The 21,300-nt window shown below is 48.2% G+C and overlaps 1 protein-coding gene across 1 annotated transcript in view; it reads right to left on the bottom strand.

Moving 5' to 3' along the window:
- SYN2 (synapsin II) overlaps positions 1-21,300 on the bottom strand; it is a 153,759-nt gene that overhangs the window by 5,423 nt on the left and 127,036 nt on the right. Inside the window, exons 8-11 of the mRNA XM_079933020.1 lie at positions 17,346-17,420; positions 16,814-16,916; positions 15,496-15,645; positions 2,554-2,614 (exon numbers count right to left, since the gene is read on the bottom strand). Of these exons, the coding sequence (XP_079789146.1) occupies positions 2,554-2,614; positions 15,496-15,645; positions 16,814-16,916; positions 17,346-17,420 (389 nt within the window). The remainder of the gene's footprint in view (positions 1-2,553; positions 2,615-15,495; positions 15,646-16,813; positions 16,917-17,345; positions 17,421-21,300) is intronic.

The following is a 21,300-nucleotide window of genomic DNA, read 5'->3' as shown; positions in this document are numbered from 1 at the left end:
ATTAACCAGTTTTTGCCTCTTCCAAAGTTTGACATCATTTGTATCAGCATTTTCTTGTAAAGTACTGCAGGTTGATAGCTCAGCCTCTTGTACCAGAAACCTGAGTGCTTTCCCAACTGCACAGAGATGCTTGAATAGCCAGAAACTTTACAACTTAACACTGAAGACAGATATAACTTTTCCTTTATTGCACATTAAGCTGTACAGGAGTCACAAAAGAGAGGTACTTCAATCACACTTCCAGCATTGGCTGAGGGTCTCCCCGCTGGATTGGTACAAAAAAAGGCGACAACATCAGAAAAGAAATGGGTACAAAACACCTGAACGGCAATCCTATACTGTGACACGGATGCCCCAGGCCACAGAGTTGTCCTCAGCATGCTGCCTGAGGGCACAGGACAGTCAGGGTGTGCTGTCTGCTTGTGTTTGGCCCTGGGAGGGAGCCCTAGTCCCTTTCTCCCTCACCTGATAGACCGTGGCTGACACCACCACCCTGGAGCCTGACTAAATTCAAACGGCAACTTCGTATTTGTGGCTCACAAATGTCACATGAAAAGCACCTGAATGTTCACACGGATCACATGCAAAGAAGCAACACCACCGTCAGCTCACCGCTTGGACAAAAATAAATTAAAAAAATAAAATGTATTCCTCCATTCTGGGAAATGTTTCTTTATTCCTTTCTATCATTTCATCAGACTGGGAGGTATTTAAGGACCTGATTCTTATGCAACCCACCTGGAAGTGCTTAACTGCATATATATGTATATATTTACAACAGATCGACTACCATCGGCATCTACATCGTCTAAGGGAGGAATCGCGGACAAGAACATTCACACTCAGTGCATTTCCCTGTAGCTCAGAATTTGCCAGCAATCAAGACAGAAACCAGGGCATGTGCCCCTTGACACAGAAATCATGTTACACACCACCAACACCAGTTATTCCTCAAACCTGGCAATCCAGAAAGGTGACATGTCAGTACAGAAGTGAGAGGGAATGCAAAAGTAGAGCTAGAAGCACTTCTTCTAAAAGGCAAACTGCTGGCGTGAACTCCCACAGCCCACGGTGCTAGAGGAGGCCACTGGATGCCCGATCCTGGTCTGGCCAGGACATGGCAAGATGAGGCACTGACCCGAGGCCTGGTCTAGTAACTGCCTCATCCCTGCCCAGGAGCTGCATGGCGGAGGAAAGAGGACAAACGGGTGAGGGCTCTTTAAGAGCCACCGCTGTGGAACCACGGCCCCAAACACACAAGCTAAAATCTGAGACAGTCCCTCTCAGGAAAGATAAAGCTCTTCATTCCCTGGACTCTGGAGGGCTTTTGGAACAGCTGACAGCGAAAGCAGGTGCCCACCTCAGAGCTCTGGAGGCAGTGTACCCACTCGAGGGAAACGGCACAGTTTCGATTCGCTCCCATGTCGTGATGCCTCAGGAGAGGTCAAGAGAAGAATGGTTGAATCCTTCCCAGACTTCTCAGTAGCTCCCTGCCTTCTACGTCCCAAATTGCTAAAGAATTATCTCTGTACACAGTAAGCTTTGGGGAAAACGAAGCAGCCTCAGTTCCACAGAAGCGCACAGATGGCCAATTCAGAAACAGCAAAGTAGAAACAACTTACAGGGACTAAGATGAACACAGGGAGAATACTCACAAGTTCACTTTGATATTGCACATCAGCGGCCCCATTTTTTTTTGTGTGTCTAATCTCATAGCTAATTAGTTAATAATAAAACGAAGGGTATACTGGGATGTCAAATACAGAACACGCTCCTGGAAATAGCTTATTCTTTATATTTCACGTCATCACTGAAAACACAAGAGCTCTACAGGCACGGCCAGCTTATTCACATAAACTCAAATGCACCAAACTTTAGCAAATGGAGAAAAAGATGGATGCCTTCAGATTCAACGGATGAAGTTACGGAAATAAGACCTCGAAAATCTCTTAAACTTCTATCTATTTACCCTAGTCATGCAGAAAGGAAGCAAAAAGCACAGTTCATTGAAGATCCCAAGCACACTCACGGAGGTAAGCAGGGGGTGAGGGGCAGTTTATCTGAGTCTGGGGGGAGAAGGAGGGGAGTTGGGTTTTATTTTTGTGGTCTTTGTTTCTCCCCTGTCCACCCCCCCACCCAGTCCTATTTCACCCCACATTATGTAATTAAAATATACTATCAAACCACCCAGAAGCTAGTCACACTGAACTTGGGAGAGGCACAATTCTTTTGTACACTGTTGACAAACAGCCCTGGAATCACAAGGTATACAGAGAGACATAAGTGAGCATTACAAGCACGAACAGGAACAGGTAAACAACCAGACAGAGGCACTGACACTGCATAGGAAAAACACAGTCCAGTCAGCCTTGAAAAAACGCAGAAATGGCACCAATGGGAGGGTCTGTTGCTCCCCTCCCCGCTTTCCTTTCTTTCCTTGTTTGTTTTTGGCTTAAAATTTCTGCTTTGAAAACTACCAATCGCTTTAAGAAGCTTGGACTTGTTTTGGCCCTACTGCAATGCCATTACAGTCGAGAATATACTGTAAACAACCTTGGGGGGCTGGCCGCTGAGGTGGGGTCTTGCTCGAGTCCGGATCCTTAAGTGTTCCACTCTGGAAGACAAAAATGCAAAAGAGATACAAACAAAACTCCAAGCAGATTCCAAAGAGAAACCCTGTGGCTCTGTGGCAAGGCTGCAGAGGGATCCGGTGGGATCCAGCGGGATCTGGCCCAGGGGCTTCTGCTGTTCCGGAAACGCCTCAAAGGGACTCTCAGCCTCTGGGTTATTGCCGGGGCCCAGGTGTACGCAGCCTGGGGCTTAGAACCACTCTGACAGGAGTGTCTGACACCTCCTTACCCTCTTTTCATTTCACTCCCTTGTAGACACTCTTTCTAGAAGCTTTGAGACTTCCAACAGCATCTGCTTTCTTCTCTGGGGGCTGCCCAAGGCCCAGCTCCCCTGGCACTCACAGGCCCAGCTTCCTGAGGAAGGATCAACACCAAACTCCCGAGAGTGGCTGGAGTGCCAGCGGGGGCTGCACCAGGTGGCTAGCCTAGACTTGGCTCACTTCTCCTGTGGAGTTAACTCTGGGGTGGGATCAGCCCTGGGGCTGACCTAGGGGTCAGAGCCACTCTTTGGGCTGGGCTGGAACTCCCACAGGGAGGGACTTGAAGGAGGGGGCAGTCTTTTGTGTCCCAGGACCCTCCTTAACCAGAGGGAAGGAGTAAGATGTTAATGTTTGTAAAAGTGCTCAAGGCCAAGCTGTTTTTCCCTCTCTAACAGCATAATTGCATTTTACCCAACAACATGGCTCTCCTCCCAGGCTTCCTCTCCTCCCAGCTGTGATTCTGATTATGCCCCAACGGGATCAAAGATGCATGTGACTTCAGTTTGTCTAACACTTGTACCAAAGGCAGTGAGCATTTGGGGCTTGAATTTGGCAAGGGGGAAACGCTCCATGAAGCCTGGGGGCTGCCGAGTGTGCAGATGGTGATGCCAAAGAGGGAGATTCGGGGGCTTCCCTGGTGGCGCGGTGGTTGAGAGTCCGCCTGCCGATGCAGGGGACACGGGTTCGTGCCCCGGCCCGGGAAGATCCTACATGCCGCGGAGCGGCTGGGCCCATGAGCCATGGCCGCTGAGCCTGCGCATCCGGAGCCTGTGCTCCGCGACGGGAGAGGCCACAACACTGAGAGGCCTGCGTACTGCAAAAAAAAAAAAAAAAAAAGGAGGGAGATTCGGAGGCAAGGCTGTGAGAGGCTCAGTGTGTCTTCAGCACACCCCACTTCCTCTTTCACTGCTCCTCTCCCTTGTGACAGGCCCCCCAGCCCTACTCCCACATTAAAATTGTTCCCCATTCCCATGGGCCTCCGATCTGGCCTTCAGGCCCGTTTTCAGCTCCACTACTGGGAGAGCAGAAGCGCTACCCTCTCCAGTATTATGGTCTGTTAATGACAGCACTGCTGTCACAGTTCTACTAACAGGATCTCAGATAGGAGGCAGGGGGCCTTTGAAAGGTCCTGGTGCCACTGCATCAGAGGGTGCCCATTCTATCTACAATCCCGACCTCTCACAGATCACAGCAAGAACACCCACACTTCCTTTCCTTTCTTCCAGGGACTTTCATGGGATCCACGAGGTGGGTCTGAACCCCGGCAATGAAACACCCACACCCAGTAAGCCAGCTAGGGCCCACACCATCCAGTCAGCAATCGAGACCCATCAGTTCTTCCTTCTTGGCATCTAAGATTCACCATCTCCTCTTGACCAACTCTGGTCAGGCCTGTATCATTTCCTGTTTAGACTACTAGAACAGTCTCTCAAATCTTCAGTCTCTTCTCCAATCGATGTTCTGGATACCTATTATCCTCTTAAACCCCTTCTCTAATTGTATCAGTTTACTGCTCTAAATAATTTATAGCTAACACTACATAGCTGGGTAACATGATGGACAGTTTTATGCAGTATTTCCCTTAAACCTCACAACAGCTCTACGAGGTATCAACATCCCTAATTTTTAGATAAGGAAACTGAGGGCCAACTAAGGCAGGTAATTTGCCCAGGGTCGTACTGAGGCAACTGGCATGTGAGCCCAGGCAGTTTGACCTTCTCTTCCCATTGCCCACAGGATGACGTCCACATTCTTCAGGCTGACACCAGAAACTTGCTTCAGCATGGCTGGACTGGCCCTTCTAGCCTCTCTCCCTCATGTTCTAAACTTACCTCCCTCATGTTCTAAACTTAGGCCACTCCAATGTTTATGCTAAATACCCTCCAGAAATACCTTTTCTCCTTTTCTACCAATCCAACCCAACATATCCTGGAGGTCTAAGTCAAATTCTACCTCATCCATGAAATCTCTCCTCTGATTGCCCCTTTCAATTCTGATCTCCTCTCTGAAATCCTACAATAGCACTTAATAGACTGTCTTGTTATCCTGAAGGCTGGGATGCTGCTGCTAGGGAGGCCGCCAGATCCTTGAGGGCATGGGCTATGAGTCTTCATCTTCTCATGAATTCCTAACAATTACAGTGCCCATTCCTTTCCAAAGAAAAATTGGGATATATGGTCTGATATGGTAACTATTTATTAAAAAGGTGAAAATACTTAAAATTGGGAGTATTTTGGAAAATTTAAGACTATCGCCATTTTACCAATGTCATCAAGCACAGGACTGAGCACGTAAGAGGTCCTTAATAAATGCTTATTAGATAAATGACCATGCAACAACAGTGAAGTCCAAAACGGAGTAGAGTAGAAGTCTTTTATGAGAAAAACGTTGTTAAACCATAGATGTTAAACCACACTGTATTGGATATCAACTCTGATTAGCAGCTCTGAAAATGCTCAGGTTAGCGAATTAAACATGAGGCCTGCTCCATGTGCCTGCATATTAGGTGCAGAAGGGAAAGTCAAAACAAGTCTCGAAGAAGCAGAAATTGTTTCCTTTTCTTACATCAAGCCTGAGTAATCCAGTCATGGTAGGGATACTTCAGTCCCAAGAGTTCTTTCCCATTGTGAGCTCTACTTTCTCTTGGCCTGGCTGCCAACTGGAAGAGAAGTCTGCAGGATGGTGTTTGGTAATGGGCGCACAGGATACCAGGGCTGCCTTTTTACCCAAGCTGGGTGTCAACCCCACCCAACACACACACACATACACACACACACTGCTGTTGGGTCTCCAATAGTAAGTCTTTAAGACTGGGCAGCAGAGTGACTGAGGAATTTGGGCTTTGGGGTTAGGAAGACGGTGGGTTAAATCTAAATCTCCCACTTACTAGCTTTGTGACATCAGGCAAGTCATTTTCCCTCCTGCACCTGCCTTTCTTCAAATGGTTTCTATGATATAAAGTGAGGTTACCTATTCATCTACCTACTTACCTACCTACCTATCTATCTATTGAGACATCTATCGAGAGATATCTATAAGTACCTGTTCCTGGCAGGTGCTACAAAAGATACGACAGATGATGGTAATGGTGATGCTGACGAGGCCTTTTCCTCTGAAGCTTTGTTGCTTCTTAGGTCTCACTCTCATAATGGAATACCCCCTCATACAGTTTGTGCAGCCACTAGGGGCACTTGCCAGTCCCCTCCCCCAGGGCCTCACTTTGTACCACTGACAGCTGCCAATGATTCACCTCAGACATTGATCAAGAGCAGCTTAAGATGCTCTCCTCCCAGAGAACTGTTATCTTCAGAGACGGTTATGGAAGACCATAGGGCACAAGGTTAGAAGAAGGGCCAGTGGGCAAAAGCTCCAACAGGTAGACTTTCACTTACAGGAAGAACTTCCTATAGTAAAAACAGTGGAAGAGGCTGTCTTGGGAGATGGGTATGTTCGTGCAGAGGCTAGAGAATTACCTGACAAAGATACAGTAGGGAATATACCTTTATGGAATATGAAATAGATTAGATGAACACTACAGTTTATCTTCCAACTCTGAGAACCTATGAGTCCAGGAAAAAACTTTAAAAATCCCACAGATTAAGCTCTGATGGGGAAACTCACAGCATGAGCTGACAGGGGTAGTCATACCATGAAGCCTGGTCCCGGCTCTCCTCAGCCTCAGAAATATACAAACAAGACACCCAAGGATGAACTGAGCCCAAAAGTTCCCTTCCAAAAGCTTCAGCGGAAGAGCTCCCAGAAACCTCCTTTGCACTGGAGCCTGGGAATGTGCCTTGGCCACCCCTGTCTGGCGCCTAGGGAGCTTCTCCTGGCCCCGCCCCCTGGAGCCTGTGGACTGAAGACTTCCCAGGGGTTATGGGAGCCAGGAGAGTCCCCCAGGACTGTCCCTTGCCAGGCTGAGACTCTCTGGCCCTGCCTACAAGCCTTCTGTCTGCTGGGGCTGGGGGCCTATTCCCTATGGGGTTTGGCTACCATGGAATCTGTCTCCAGTCACCAAGAGCCGCCTGGGATGCCGCATTCCACAGAAGTCTGGCCACTCTGGCGTCACTGCCAAAGTCTGGCCTGTAGCCAGCCCACAGCAGGAACTCAGGGCCAGATTGAGCTGCAGCATTTCCCTCAGGAAGCTGAGTTGACTCAAACAGGTAAGAATGTGAGGTCCAATGCTTGTGCCCAGCTGCACACAAAAAAGGAGAATAAATGGCCTTAGGGCAGCATAAGGAAAACCCCCAAACAACCCTGGGCTTAGAGAAAGACGACAGGCTCAGAGGGTGTCAGCTGGTGCTGCTGCTGCCAAAAATGTGATGCCGCTGGAGGTGCCTCAGTGTCCCAGCAAGGGGAGGTCACGGGCCCACTGCTCTTTGGGCTGCTAAGCCTCACAGGAGAGCACTGTAATCATCAGTTCTGGGCACCTTTTTTAAGGTGGACACCAGTGGAATAAAATGGGTACATGGAGCAGACAGGATGGTGAGAAGTGTGAAATGACATCTTTCCTCATGGGACTTTGGGCAAGTTACTTAATCTCCGAGTCTCAGTTTCCCGAATGAGCCAAGTCTAAGGATTAAATGTGGTAAATGGGGAAGCCTCCAGGACTGAACAGAAGATCAAGGTTAGCCAAATGTAAATCTGATCAAGGTCAAGGGCTGGTGTGGGTAGTAGTGAGCCTTCTGGCATTAGTGTTTAAGCAGGGCCTGGACGAACTGTCAGAGATGCTGTGGATGGGCTCATGCAGTCGCAGGCAGGCGACTGACTTGTACAGGCTCTTCTGGCTCTGGGCTTCCACGAAGCCCTGCATACACTTTTCGGGTCTTTAGGTGTCTGCGGTAAGAGACGAGCCCTCCTTAGCTGTGGAGTCCCGAGCCCAGCAAGAATGCAGGGAGGTGTCCTGCAGGCACAGGCTTTGAGGGGAGGCTGCTGCTGCTCCCCACCCAAGCCGACCGGGCTCGGGTCCCGCTGTGCTGAGGCCACTGGCCTTAGTGACCAGGGAAGCCAGGGAGAGGGGAGTAGGAGAGAGCTGGTGAAGCACGGGTGCCTCCAGGTTGGGAGGTTCAGCACGGGGCTGTACGAGGAGGAGGGCGAGGGTTCCCCCCACACAGCACAAGGGCCAGCTCTCTCCATTCTTACCATCTGTGTGCTCTGGTGGCGCATCAAAAGGGCCCAGTGCAGGTTACTGCAGAGCGTCCTTGGAACTGGGGACCAGAAGATCCAGCTCTCCTGCTTATAGGCTGTGTGACCTTGGACAAATCATTGGCATTCTCTTTGCTGATATGTAAAACAGAGTCAGAAATACCAGCTCAAACCGTCTCACGTAAAGGTTGTGAGGCTTAAAATAATGGCTGTGCTTTGTAAGTCATAAAGCGCCAGGTAAAGTAATGATATGAGCATCATTACTATTATTTGAGTAATAATAAATATCAATCCAAAGGCATGACGCCTTAATGGTAGGATTTCACGCATCAGTGGAGAAGATATTGTTGGGTGGGCGGGGTAGGGTGTGGACTCTGGGCTAAGCTATGCCATGCCCTCTGACTTGTATCACTGACTTGTCCCAGCGAGGTCCCTGAAGATACAGAAAAGTCACTTCAAAGGCAGTAAATGTCAGCTCTTGAGCTGACGGGAAAGGAAATCACGGGTCTGGGCGAGAAACCAAGTCCACGGTTGAGGGTTTGTGGGTTTTTGCCAAAGGCACCTTTAATTTGCCATCCTGTGGCTTTCAGCAGACAAGCTGGGAGAGAGGAGCTCCTATCTGAGGTCCCAGCAGGCTGGAAAGCTGAGGAAGGAAAGACATTGACTCAACTCTTGAGAGCTGCTGGCCTGAGTCCAGCTGCCCCACCATGGAGGAAAGCCTGTGCTTGCTCAGCATATCTGAGACAGGAAATTGAGAAAGGGTCTCAGGGTCTGGCCCCAGGAAAGAGGCCAGGCCAAGCGCCTCGCCGGACACGCCACAGAGCTATTCTGATCAGCTCCCCAGGCCCCACTCCCCCGGTCCAGGACCCCAGGGGGAATGAGGCAGCGGGAAGGAATGTGGTCGGGAGGCTGTAGGTTCAGCCAGAGCAAAGGGGACAGCGTGTTTTCAGGCACCTTGGGACCTTTCTGGGATCACTCCTGCAGTCCCCAGTGCCCAACTGCCTTCTTCTGAAAGGGTATAAAAGGCACCCAAGGATGAGCTCCTCCTCCTTTTGTGAGGGGAATTGCTGCTCCAAGGGCAGAGCTCATCGGATTGGAGCCCTCCCATAATCAGTGATTTCCTAACGACACAAGAAATGTCCTGTGGCGCGGTCCATGAGACCTATGGGGACCCAGAGGGCCAGGTCACCCGAGGTCAGAATGTCAGCTACAAGTGATTAAAGATGTCCCTTAAAAGTTAAGACAGCCCCAAAATAGTCAGTTTCCCTGAATAGTCTGTTAAGGGACCTGGTCACTAGTGACTTTATCTGAACCTGCCTCAAATCTCACATTTTCAGCTTATCCTCACAGGGGAACAAATTCCCTAAAGCAGTCCAGCTGTGGGAAGCAGGAAGGCCTTTCCTTGAAATTTACTTTTTCTGAACCGAACGAAGCCCTCTTAGTCCCGTGTTTGGGATCTGAGTTGTGTTTCCTCCTTAACTGCATGGCCCTTTAGACTCCAATGAAACCCCTTCTCAATCTTGGTCTCCTTGTACTCAAGAGACTTCATCTTTATGAGCCCTTTGTAGCTTGAAAGACCTGGCTGGAAAGGTTTTTGAGTATCTCTTTAGACCAGAGAGCCAGTGAAAAAGGACTTGCATAATGCCCCGGCAGAGGCCAGAGGTTATCAGGCCTCAGTCCTTCAATTTGGAACACTCATCACTGCCTTTCCCAGGTCTGTGGCTAGCACACGGCCTGCATCACAGCATCTTAGATCTGGAAGGAGATTTTTAAAAGTTGCCTGTTCCAACAGCCCTAGCCCCCAGCCCAGCCTTTCACAATGTGCCTGACAAGTGGCTTGGACATCAGCAGTGACGTGGCAGCCACATACCGCTTTCCCGAGCAGCCATTTCCTCTCTTAGCATCAGAGACTTTACTCACGTCTTCCAGTAGGCTTGCCTTTGGCACCAGTTCTGCCCCATGACAGCTGTTGGAGAGCTGAAGATACTGAGTCATGGGCTCCTTGAGACTACTGCTGCTTCACAACAGCCCCTTTAACTTTTACTCATAGAACAGATCTGCCAAATGCCCCAACCTCTAGGTCTCCCTCCTCTGAGCACCGTCCAGTTAGAGTTCGTCCTTGTTATGCTGTGACCCTCAGACAGGAAGCAACATTGGAGGTGTGCTCTGATCAGCTCAAGATCGGGGAGGAGCCTCATCTTCCTCCTGGACACATTATGTGTGTTAATGTTTCCAAAGGCTGAATCTTAGAATCACTCCTCATGGGTCTAGCCCATAGCCAAACAGAAAGCCCAAGGTGTCCGAAATCCCTTCATTAGCAATTCAGCCCTTTGGCTCTGGAAGATTTTACAGGAAAATAAAAAGGGAGCCATGTAATAGGAAATGAAAACAGACTAGCCGCATGAAGAAGAGCCCTAGGACACCACCTCTGCAGGCATGACCTGAAAGCTCTGTCCACCTGCAGTTCTCTCCCTGGTTCCCCCGAGTCTCAGGAGTAGCACCTCTCCAGAGCCCCAGGATGTAAGGCCCAGCTCAGATTCCAGACGACAGACCCCAGGATCAGTGAGTGTGACAGAGAGGGGAGAGCAGGCCTACAGGGAAGAGGTTCTGGAGGTAAATAGCCTAGAGGCTTTGGCCACCACTGGCCACCAGGTGTCACTGCCACCTTGAGAACAGTATCCCTAAGGCACTCCAGAGTAGAGGGTCCTTTGCCATGGCCAACTCTCAGGGCAGCCCTAAAGCCGGCAGGCCAGCCAGGCTGAGACCAAGCTGTCATCAGCCAGAGAAGGCTTTGCCACTCACCCACTCCCTGCTCTCAGAGACTTAGCGCCTCTCACACCCTCAGAACTGGGCACAGCAGGTGGCCTGGGCCCAGCCCCATGACTTTGCTCTCTGTTTCCTATAATTAACCCACTTTGGTCTAGGCAGTTGGCTGACAACAAGATAAGGGAGGCCCTCTGCTCACCTCCCCTGTCCCTAACCTCCTTTAGGCTCTCTTTTAGAGTCAAAGAAATGAAAGCTTTAATAGGGGAGCTGTAGGCAAGGAGAGAGGAGGAGAAAGAGAGAAAGGTAGACAAGTGGCTAGTCATAAGTCTGTCCTGGTCTTGACCTAGAATACTGGGCAAGAGGTAGCATCTAGGGCTTGTGACTCAGGCCAGAAGCTCTCGCAGCCTGAGCTACAGAAGAAAGAGGCCAGCAAGAGGGGCCTGACCATGAGGAGTGAAACGTGAGTTAGTGGCAGCACCTGAGGGCTCAGCTCGCCATTCAAAGTCCTGGCGGGGACCTAGGTAACAGGCTTTGGTTTACATCTCTTCCATTTGCACTCTACTAAAATTGTTCATAGAATCCCAACACCAACTCCAATATGCTGCTAGGGCTGTTAAAGACACTTATTCCAACCGGGAACTCGTCCAACAAATATGTATTGCAACGGCAGATCAAGGAAGGGGTAGGTGGGAGTGGTTTATCACTGTTGTTTATATAGAATTGCTGTCACGTGGTGATAATAAAAAGCAGACAGATTAGTTTTGTTATTGCTGTTCAACTTTTCTACCCACGATAGACTGTACCTGGGCAGACCATGCCCCCTCCCCTCCTTAGTGTACCCAGGGTACATCCAGTGGCTGCCAGGGGCTGGCCACTCTGCCACACCTGAGGGACACAGCAGTGAACAAGCCCTACTCTTGAGGCGCCGACATTCCAGTGGAAGAGACAAAGAGACACAGATGAGAATGATCGTAGCCGACAGCAAGTGATGTGCAGAAAATTTAAAAAGGGAGGGGTGGTAGCCAGTGACTAGGTGGCAACTTTGGATTGGAGGGTTTAGGAAATATGTTATACAATCATGAAAGAGCCAGCCATGCAAAAATACGGGAAGAGCACTTCAGAGAGAAGACACAGCTAATGCAAAGGCCCTTACCAGCATGGCGAGGGCACAGCGAGCTAGGATGGTATGAGGGCACTGCATTGATCACTGTGGCCCTAAGTCTATTAACTAATTTTAAGCACATACTTTGGGGTAGGCCTGTGCTAGTCAGTGAAAACACAGACAAATAAGGCTCGAAAGTATCTGAGAGACATTTGCTAAATTAATTAAATTATGTATGTAGTAAAGAATTTGGCCTTGCCCAAAGACAGATCTGGCCTTTACTCACACCCCCGTCCCCCCTTGGAAAGTAGCCTCTAAACTCTTGGAATTTCCTGAGTGACAGGCGTGTCTCTGTTATTCAAGGTGGGGGCCCCTCAGCCCACCTGATGGTGCATGATAATGAAGTGACTCACGGTGGGCCCCTCAGGCCCCTTGGTATTAGACTGACCTCCAGGGAGGGGAAAGTTGGAGACTTGAGTTCAAGGAGGTGATCAATCAATCAAGCAAGCCTACAAAATGAAACCCCAACAAAAACTCTGAAATTCAGGTGAGCTTCCCTGGTTGGCAACACTCCATGTGCCTTATCACATACGGATGCCAAAGGATAACGCATCCTAAGGACAAAAGCAGCCTTGTGTTTGGAACCCTCCCAGACTCTGCCTCATGCATCCTTCTTTCACTTATATTTGACCTGTATCCTTTCCAATAATACACCTGTGAGTATAACAGCTTTCAGGAAGTTCTGTGAGTCCTTCCAGAGAATTATTGAACCCGAGGGTGGTTTGGGGAACTATCTGAACTTCCTGCTGCTGTCAGGAGTGAGGGTAGTCTTGTGGAGGACTTAAGGGCCTTTAGACTTTGCAGCTGGGCTGACTCCAGGTTTCATGTGACCTTAGAATTGAAAGGGATCTAAAGATCATCTAATCCAATTCCATTTTATAGGTGAGGAAACAGGTCTAGAGATGGGAACTGACTTACCCACGGTCATGTAATGTCACGGCAGAGTGAGACTAGCTCCTGAGTGTCTTGACTCCCAGCGTGGTGTGCTTTCCACAGTTTTACAGTTTCTGTTGTAACTTCAAATGTAAGGCTCAGCAGAGAAAAACTTACCCTGAAGCCAGACTGGCTTTGTTACAAGGAAGTTTTGCAGGTGTGCCTGTATTTAGGGAAGCTCATTCCCTACCAGGTTTCCTGCCTTGACTCTGACATATTTCTCTTTAAAATATTTAAGCTGAAATATGTAATGTTTACAAAGTAAGGGACTTATATGAAAGAAGAATCAATGCTTTCATTGGGTGAAAACGCTTTTTTTGGTAAATTCTTTCTTTGTTATTGAACTTCTATCATTTTCATATAATCTAAATTTTATTGTTAGAAGAGATCTTAGCGATTTGTTTTTGGTTCAACCCTTCATTATACACGCAAAGATGCTGGGGCAGAGAAATAGAAATCTACCAAGCTGACCTGGTGAGTCAGTGGCAAGGACAGGCTGAACTCAGGTCTCCTGACTCTCAGCGTAGCCTTCATTCAAGTCAGGATGATTTCCCTTGAGGAGGCCAAGACAGTGTTGCACGCATTTATAAAAGTACTTAAGCAACCTTCACAGGATCCCAGAGCAGCCCATTTTTGTTTATCTTGCCTGGGCAGCAACAGGCTCTCTTACTCTGTCATAAATTGTTTAAGCAGCTACCAGATATTCTCTGTATTTCTCAGTGGGGGGGAAGGGGGCTCTTGTCACTTTTCCTCTGGAGCAGGAATGAACATCAATCTGCCAATCCCATCACTGAGACAGTGTGGACTGAAAGGCAAGACTAGGACTCAAACACCTTGATCCCATCAGATTTACAAAATCATAGAATCTACTGCGGGCCTCATATTATTTTAACCGGGAAAATCTTTTTATCACCTCTAGTTAAGTACAATATTCAAATAATGGGCTTGTATCTCTAACAAGCAACTAAAGTGTGTTCTCCTAATTACCCTACCTAATTATCTAGTGACTACATTCCTGAAGCACAGGAACAGATTCTTGCACTTGGTCAGAGGCCCCCAGAGCGTGAGCCACCTATAGAAGGTGTGAAACAAACACAAGAGCTAATCTATGGTAACACCCCGCCACATGGGGCCACTCTCAACTTGGATACCCAAAGAGAGCACAGATGTTTCTATGTTTCTATGCTATGACTCTGTGATGTTCAAATGATGAGAAGATAAATGTGGGCTAATTTGCTTCTATACTAAATAATCTAGACATTTTTATCTTGTTTTTTTTTTTTTTTTTTTTTTTTTGCCCTCTCCCCCTCCTTTTCTTCTTTCTTACTGAAAGATTTCAAGAATCCAATTACTTGGCTCCTGATTTCAGTATAATCCCAGCACTGATCTTTAGAAAAGGGAGTGATGATCTCAAAGCCTAAGGCTGTAGGGAACCCACACCCAGAGGCTGCTTACATAACAACACAGGTAGCCTTTACTGAGCATTTACCATGTGCTGTGCCATGTGTTAGGTTCTTCACGTCATCTGATCCTTGTAACAGCCCTAGAAAATAAGGGCTGTTGTTTAGATCTCTCCTGAGCCACGGATATGGTCCTCGTGCAAGGTCACAAAGCCAGTAAATGGAGGGTCCAGGATTCAAATCTGAATAGTTCCTGCTTCAAAGCCCACATTCTGAATCACTATTCTATTCCACCTCCCTAACTGAAGTAGGATCTCGAAAGCAAGATTGCTGAGAGATTTTCATTATAAGGGATAAAACCTGAGCCCTGGAAAGGGTAGTAACTTCCCCCCAGAGTCACAGAGCTGTTTAGGGGAAGAGCTAGTCTAGGACTCAGTTCTTGGATTCATTGTCCCAAGTTCTTACTACTCTATTATACGGTGGAGAGAAGAGTTTGGCGATACTTTTGAAAAATGAGCTACCTCCTAGATGACTGTCTTTAGCCCACTCTGGTGCCACGGGGCCTGAGGTTTCACAGAAACCTCAGTGTGGATTTCCCACCAGAACTACAGCTGGAATACTGTCACTGTGAATGTGACTGCCTGGAGTCATACACCACAGTCAACTGCAGGAAGCTGCCTCGTCTCCCTCAGGAAGGAAAGCAGAACTCGAATATGAGTTCTACCCTGTCACTCTCGCTCAGAATGAGAGACCTGACTCTCCCCTCTCTCCAGACCAGGAGATTTCTCAGAATCACCCTTCTTTCTCTACAAATGCGGCAGACCTCTCAGGCAGTGAACAGCTAATGAGAGATCTGATCGAGCCCTTCCTCAGATACCTCCCAGTTTAAAAGTCCCAGGGGAAACAGGTTCTGGTTCCCTGGAGTCTTCAAGTTCAGAGGGAAGGGAGCCAGTACTCCATCTCTGGAAAGTTCTAAAGCTGATCCTGCAGCTTGCTAATGAGAAGGTTTCTATAAGGGGTGGTAGAAGATAATCAGGTGTCCAAAAGGGAGGGAAGGGAAAGAGAGGGAGAAGGAAAAGACTACACAGAGCCCATGCAGGCCTCTAGGTATCTGACCTCTGCTCCATCCTAGAGCCACCAGTCCAGAGCAGTGGGCTTGGCAATGGTTCTTGGCTCTCCTCTGTCTCCTCCCTGCTTACCTGTGGCTGCTGAGTGGTTAAGGGTCTCTGAGGAGACAGGATAGGGGTCCTGGACAGCAGCTGGTTCATCTTGCTGATGACCAGTTCGGTGATGAGCTGTCTGTCCTCCACTTGGTGTTCCCCAATCAGCGGCATACTACAGTCCATGACCTGGTGGAGGAAGTGGCCCAGATTAGGAAAGGGCCTGGAAACATCCAAGGCCTGGTACAGTCTTTCAGAATGAGCAGGACTTAAGCCAGCAGAGAGAGGTTGGGGTTAAGTTGGTGCTTTTGTCTTCGGCTAGAAGCATGTTCCTTTGCATATATTGGCCTTTATCCCCTTCTCCTGCAAGCCTTTGCCTTGGGCCTCCCCCAGACTTCACCCATGCCAGGGCTCAGTGAGACTTCAGTCTGGTGGCTGAAGGTGGTGGGGAGAAAGAGAGAGCAAGGAGAGAGGATGCCTTCTCTTCTCACCACCAATCCAATTTTTCCTGTACCTCAAGGTCCAGATCAATACTCTCCTTCTTGAGGGAGTGTCTGCTTGCCCAGGATCATAGACTCTGGAGTCCAACTCTCTCATTCATGGCTAAGAAAACTGAGGCCCACCGAGAGGCGGAAGGTATGACCATCCAGAAGTTACATGCCAAGCAGGCCATGGAGCAGATGCCGAGCCCACTTTGGGCTCCTGACACGAATCCTCTGCAAATACCACCAATTCTTGGCAAGGAGCCTCTCCTGCTCCTGGGAAGACTGGATGGGAATGTGTGTGAAAGACTATATGGCCACTGACTCTCCCTTTAATACAGGAAAAGAGTCAGCAAAATTGTGCCGGAGGCTCAGGCTGAGTCAAGTGTCTCAAAGCTCACAGAAGGGCTAAGAAGAATCTCCTGCACCCAGGAGACCTGAGTTCTAGTCCAGGCTGAGACACTGATTCACTATGTAGCCTTGGGCACATGTTCATGGCATTAGGCCTCAGCTGTCTCACTGGCAAAATGAGCAGACTGGACCAAATGATTCCCAAGACCAGCTTCCTGAGACCAAGAATGGCAAAACCACTAAAGTCTTCCCAGAGGAGTGGCAGGCTAGGACCCAGGAACCCAAGTCTGGCATCTCTTACCAATGGTGTGGGTCAGCCTAGCTGGTTAGAAATAACATCTCCCACTGGCAGGTGTGTTTTTGCTATGCATACCCCCTGGCTGTGTCACCTGGAAACCTTCCCAGGGCTCAGGAGACTCTAACATAAATGCAGTGCGTGCTGCCCATGTAGGTCTCAAGCCGAAAGCCTGGCTTCCAGCCTAGGGGGTTGTCTCTTACTGAGATACTGTGTGGGCCAGACTCACCTCAAAAATGTAGTCTTTCCCATCTTTGCCATGCACAGCTTTGACAGCACAGATGTCCAGGCCACCAAACATCTCAGAGCAGGTGTCCACCCACAGCTTGTACCTGGAGGGGAGGGGAAGGTGTCCCGAGGCTGGGGCATTAGTCCCATGCTCTCCTTGCTGCCTCTACCTCTCCCAGCCCCCGCCCCATCCCTCCCGCCCTCCACCCCCATCAAATACACTGCCTTGTCTACAGGGCCCTCCTGCTTTGCTTTCCAGATCCTACCTGCCTTCCCAAGCTCAGGGCAGGTCTCACCTACTCCAGGTGGCCTTTCTGGGCCATGCCAGCCCACAGTAACTCCTCCTTCCCTGGACCTTCTATGGCACGTCCAGTCTTTATCTACACAATTCAGCACATAACCCATTCCTGCCTGATCTTGTTAACTGGGTGCTTGGGCCTTTGTGTTCCATCTGTCTGGCCTGATCAGAGGCTCCCTTTGGGCAGGGCTCATTTCTTACACCTCCTCATTTACGGACGCCTCCCCTTACTTACCTGTCTGACATGGCGATCTGCTCCAGCATTGCAGAGCCAGTGTTTGTCTTCCAGTTCCCTGAGATCGACGTCCTCCTACAACAAGGTCCCGCCAGGACAGGACAGACAGTGAGCCGGGCCAGCAAGAGGAGGGCTCACCGCCACTTTCCCCACCTGCTTCTCCCGCAAATAGCCGGGGGCCTGTCTGCTGAGCCTAGAGCCTGGCTGCCTCCGCCAACCCCGGCCTGCAATTCTCTCCTCCTTTCTACAAGAGTCCCACCCAGACTGCTCTGGCTCCACGGAGCCTTCCCTGATCCTTTCAACCAGATGAGCACTTGCTCTCTTTAGAACACCTAGAGGACTTTGCCTACACCTCACTTAAAATCCTGCGTCTACTTTTTACTTTAGTTATTTGAGCTAAGTCTTCTGTCCACAAGTCTATTAATCACTTGAGGGTATATATTTTGTCTTGTATTCCCAGCAGCCTACCCACTTGGTATCTAGGCTGAGTTGGTATATACAAACTCAATTCTATTGATGCTGGAAATACCCTCAGAGTTCCTGTGAATATCTCCCCATGGCTTCCTTACTAGCTCACTTATTAATTCAGTAGTTAATTTTGAGGGCCTACAGTATCAGCAACATGACTCTGGACAAGTCAGTTAACCTCTTCAGGCTTAAGCTGCCTCATCTATCACACGCAGCTGATCGAGTCAGGTCCCCAACCCCTTCTCTTCCATGCCCTCTGCACCCTCCCTCCAAGAGCATGCGTTAGAGTCAACTAGTCTTGGACTAAATAGGAGGCAGGTGACCTGGTTTCTGGTTCTGGATTTGCTCTTGACTGGCTCGATGACCTTGGGTGAATCGCTTCAACTTTCTGTGCCTCCCTTATCCCTTTGTAAACACAGGGTTGTCATGAGGACCAACTGATACAGTTTTAAATAAACTGTAAAATACCAAAAATATGGCTTTTAAATTATTAGTCTTCACTCAGACACAGTCAAGAGGAAGGGGATGGCCTAGGGGACAGAAAAGCCCTGCTCAACTACTGACAGAGCCCTTCACCTGCTGTCCTTATCACTCACTATGACTGAAGACAGGATGATGTGCTTCTCTGCTTAGCAGTTCTCAGGAGTATTCTCGCAGAGATCTGATTTCAGACACTGAGAAACCGAGACACACGGCTGGTACTTCAGAGCCCTGAGCCAGCCCAGTGAGCCGACCGATGTGGCAGTAACAGCTCCTCACATTTGTACAGTACTGACTACCTTCCAAGGTTCTTCCTTCCCAAATCCCTCGCCAGAGCCTCACTGCAACCGCCCTGTTGTGAATAGGCTGCGATTCCTGCCCCCACTTCACAGACAAGGAGATGAAGACGCAGAAAGGTTAGATGACTTGTCCAGCATTGTATATCTACTCAAAGTAGATACAAGATAAAAACTCAGGACTCTTCGTTCCTTCATTGTACTGCGCTTTTCCCTACACCCCACTACCTAGTTCAGAAAAGGTGAACAACTGACAGCTGAGTGGCTTGCAAAATATGAATAGAAACACAAAGACAGATCATAGTAAAAATAATGCTGTCTTTCTAACAGTGGTGGTTCACAGGTGTGTTCCTGTGGCGAGGATGGACTCCTCAAGGACAGGGGCAGAGAGTTCCTCACTTCCATGTCCCCAGCACAAGGCCACGGTACATAATAGGGTCTCAGAAACTTTGAGTAATAATAATGTCCCTTATACTTTACACCTTTCTCTAACAACGGGATGCAGGGCACAGATCCATGCAGGCTACCTGGGGCACGTGGGAGCAGAAGGGAAACTGAGAAGCCATTTAGGGAGACTCACAGGTCATCCGACCTCCACAGCGGGACCCACATTACTGCCTACTGACAGCGGAGCAGGAGCTGCGCACTCTTTCTACCGACGGTGGCTGCCTCTAGGTCTCTAGGGTGAGGGCTGGGGCAGGAGGGAAGAATCTCAAACCTTATCCTGACTATGGCCAAGTCAGTTCCTTCTTCTGAGAGCAAGAGAATGGCCAAAAGTTTGGGGAAGAGGAACTGAGAGGGTCTAAACATTCCCCCAAATAACTGACGGTCCCTTGCAAATAAAAAAGTAAGTAAATGGTCATCATCAAAAAATCTACAAACAATAAATGCTGGAGAGGGTGTGGAGAAAAGGGAACCGTCTTGCTCTGTTGGTGGGAATGTAAATTGATACAGCCATTATGGAAAACAGTATGGAGGTTCCTTAAAAAACTAAAAATAGAATTACCTTATGACCCAGCAATCCCACTACTGGGCATATACCCTGAGAAAACCATAATTCAGAAAGAGTCATGTACCACAATGTTCATGGCAGCTCTATTTACAATAGCCAGGACATGGAAGCAACCTAAATGTCCATGGACAGATGAATGGATAAAGAAGATGTGGCACATATACATAACAGAATATTACTCAATCATAAAAAGAAACGAAATTGAGTTATTTGTAGTGAGGTGGATGGACCTACAGTCTGTCATACAGAGTGAAGTAAGTCAGAGAGAGAAAAGCAAATACTGTATGCTAACACATATAAACTAAAAAAAAAAAAGAAATGGTTCTGAAGAACCTAGGGGCAGGACAGGAATAAAGATGCAGACATAGAGAATGGACTTGAGGATATGGGGAGGGGGAAGGGTAAGCTGGGATGAAGTGAGAGAGTGGCATGGACATATATACGCTATCAAATGTAAAACAGATAGCTAGTGGGAAGCAGCCACATAGCACAGGGAGATCAGCTCGGTGCTTTGTGACCACCTAGAGGGGTGGGATAGGGAGGTGGGAGGGAGACGCAAGAAGAGGAGGATATGGGGAAGTGTACGCATATGACTGATCTGCTTTGTTGTGCAACAGAAACTAACACAGTACTGTGAAGCAATTATACTCCAATAAGGATTTACTAAAAAAAAAAAATTATAAACTTAAATAAAGTAGGAATCGGATGAATAAAGGTAAAAAAGATTGTGTGCTTCAGTTCTTCATAAGGGCTTTTCCCTGCATACTTACTGAGGGCCTACCACACGCCTGCTACTGTACAAGGAAGCAGGGCCACAGAGATGACTCCGGTTCCCCTAGAGAGCTCAGAGGAGCGTGGTACAAATACCCAACGTGTGAAAAGCGCTCAACTAGAGGTGTGCAAAGGGTTACAAGAAGGGAGTGCAGGGAAGGGACTCCTAACTAACTCCAGGGGTGGGGAGTGTACACACTAAAAGGAAAGATGAGGGAAGAAAAATGAAAATAGATGGTGAGAGAGGGAAGCTGCTCAACCCTGACATCTGCTCAAGTCCTGAGTGGCAAAGATCAAATTCATATATTGTAATGTTCTCTCTTTGTAAAGAAAAACACTACCTTAACATTTTTTACAGTGTGAAGTTAATATTTCCAAAACTGGACTCGTAAGCCATTTGCATTCTTATGTATTTTATGGAAGATCAGGTAGTCTTGAAATCTTTTCTTTTTCTAAATTGTACTGGAGGAAACGTTTACCTTTCCATTCTGGCAAATGGACACAGTTACATGGAGAAGTCATCTATTCTCATAACCACTAGGCTTTTAACGTTCTGTGGTGTTTGCAGGGCTATATCGTTACGTCAGGAGTTTCTTAACTTTTTCTGTGCTCTGGCCACCTAGTGAAGCCTATGGATTCCTTTCAATGTATAAAATATGTAAGACGTGTGAATGTAAAATAAACTACACAGGACAACAAAGGAGCTCAATTATTTAAAAGAATTTACCAAAAGAGTTATCAAAAACAGTAAACAAATCTCAGATTAGTAAAAAATATGTTTCTTCATAAATAACAAATGTATTTACAGGTATGAATGCAGTGGCAAGTCTAACTACCATGATTCTTAAATAGTGATAAAAGTAACGGGTGTTCAGAGATATCTGTGACAAGTGTATGTGTACAGAAACCTCTGTGCTGCCCATTAGTG

The sequence above is a fragment of the Stenella coeruleoalba genome (genome assembly GCF_951394435.1).
Source record: "Stenella coeruleoalba genome assembly, chromosome: 10".
Lineage (NCBI taxonomy): Eukaryota > Metazoa > Chordata > Mammalia > Artiodactyla > Delphinidae > Stenella > Stenella coeruleoalba.
The sequence above is the reverse complement of the archived record's forward strand: the minus strand, read 5'-3'. Positions and strand labels throughout refer to the sequence as shown.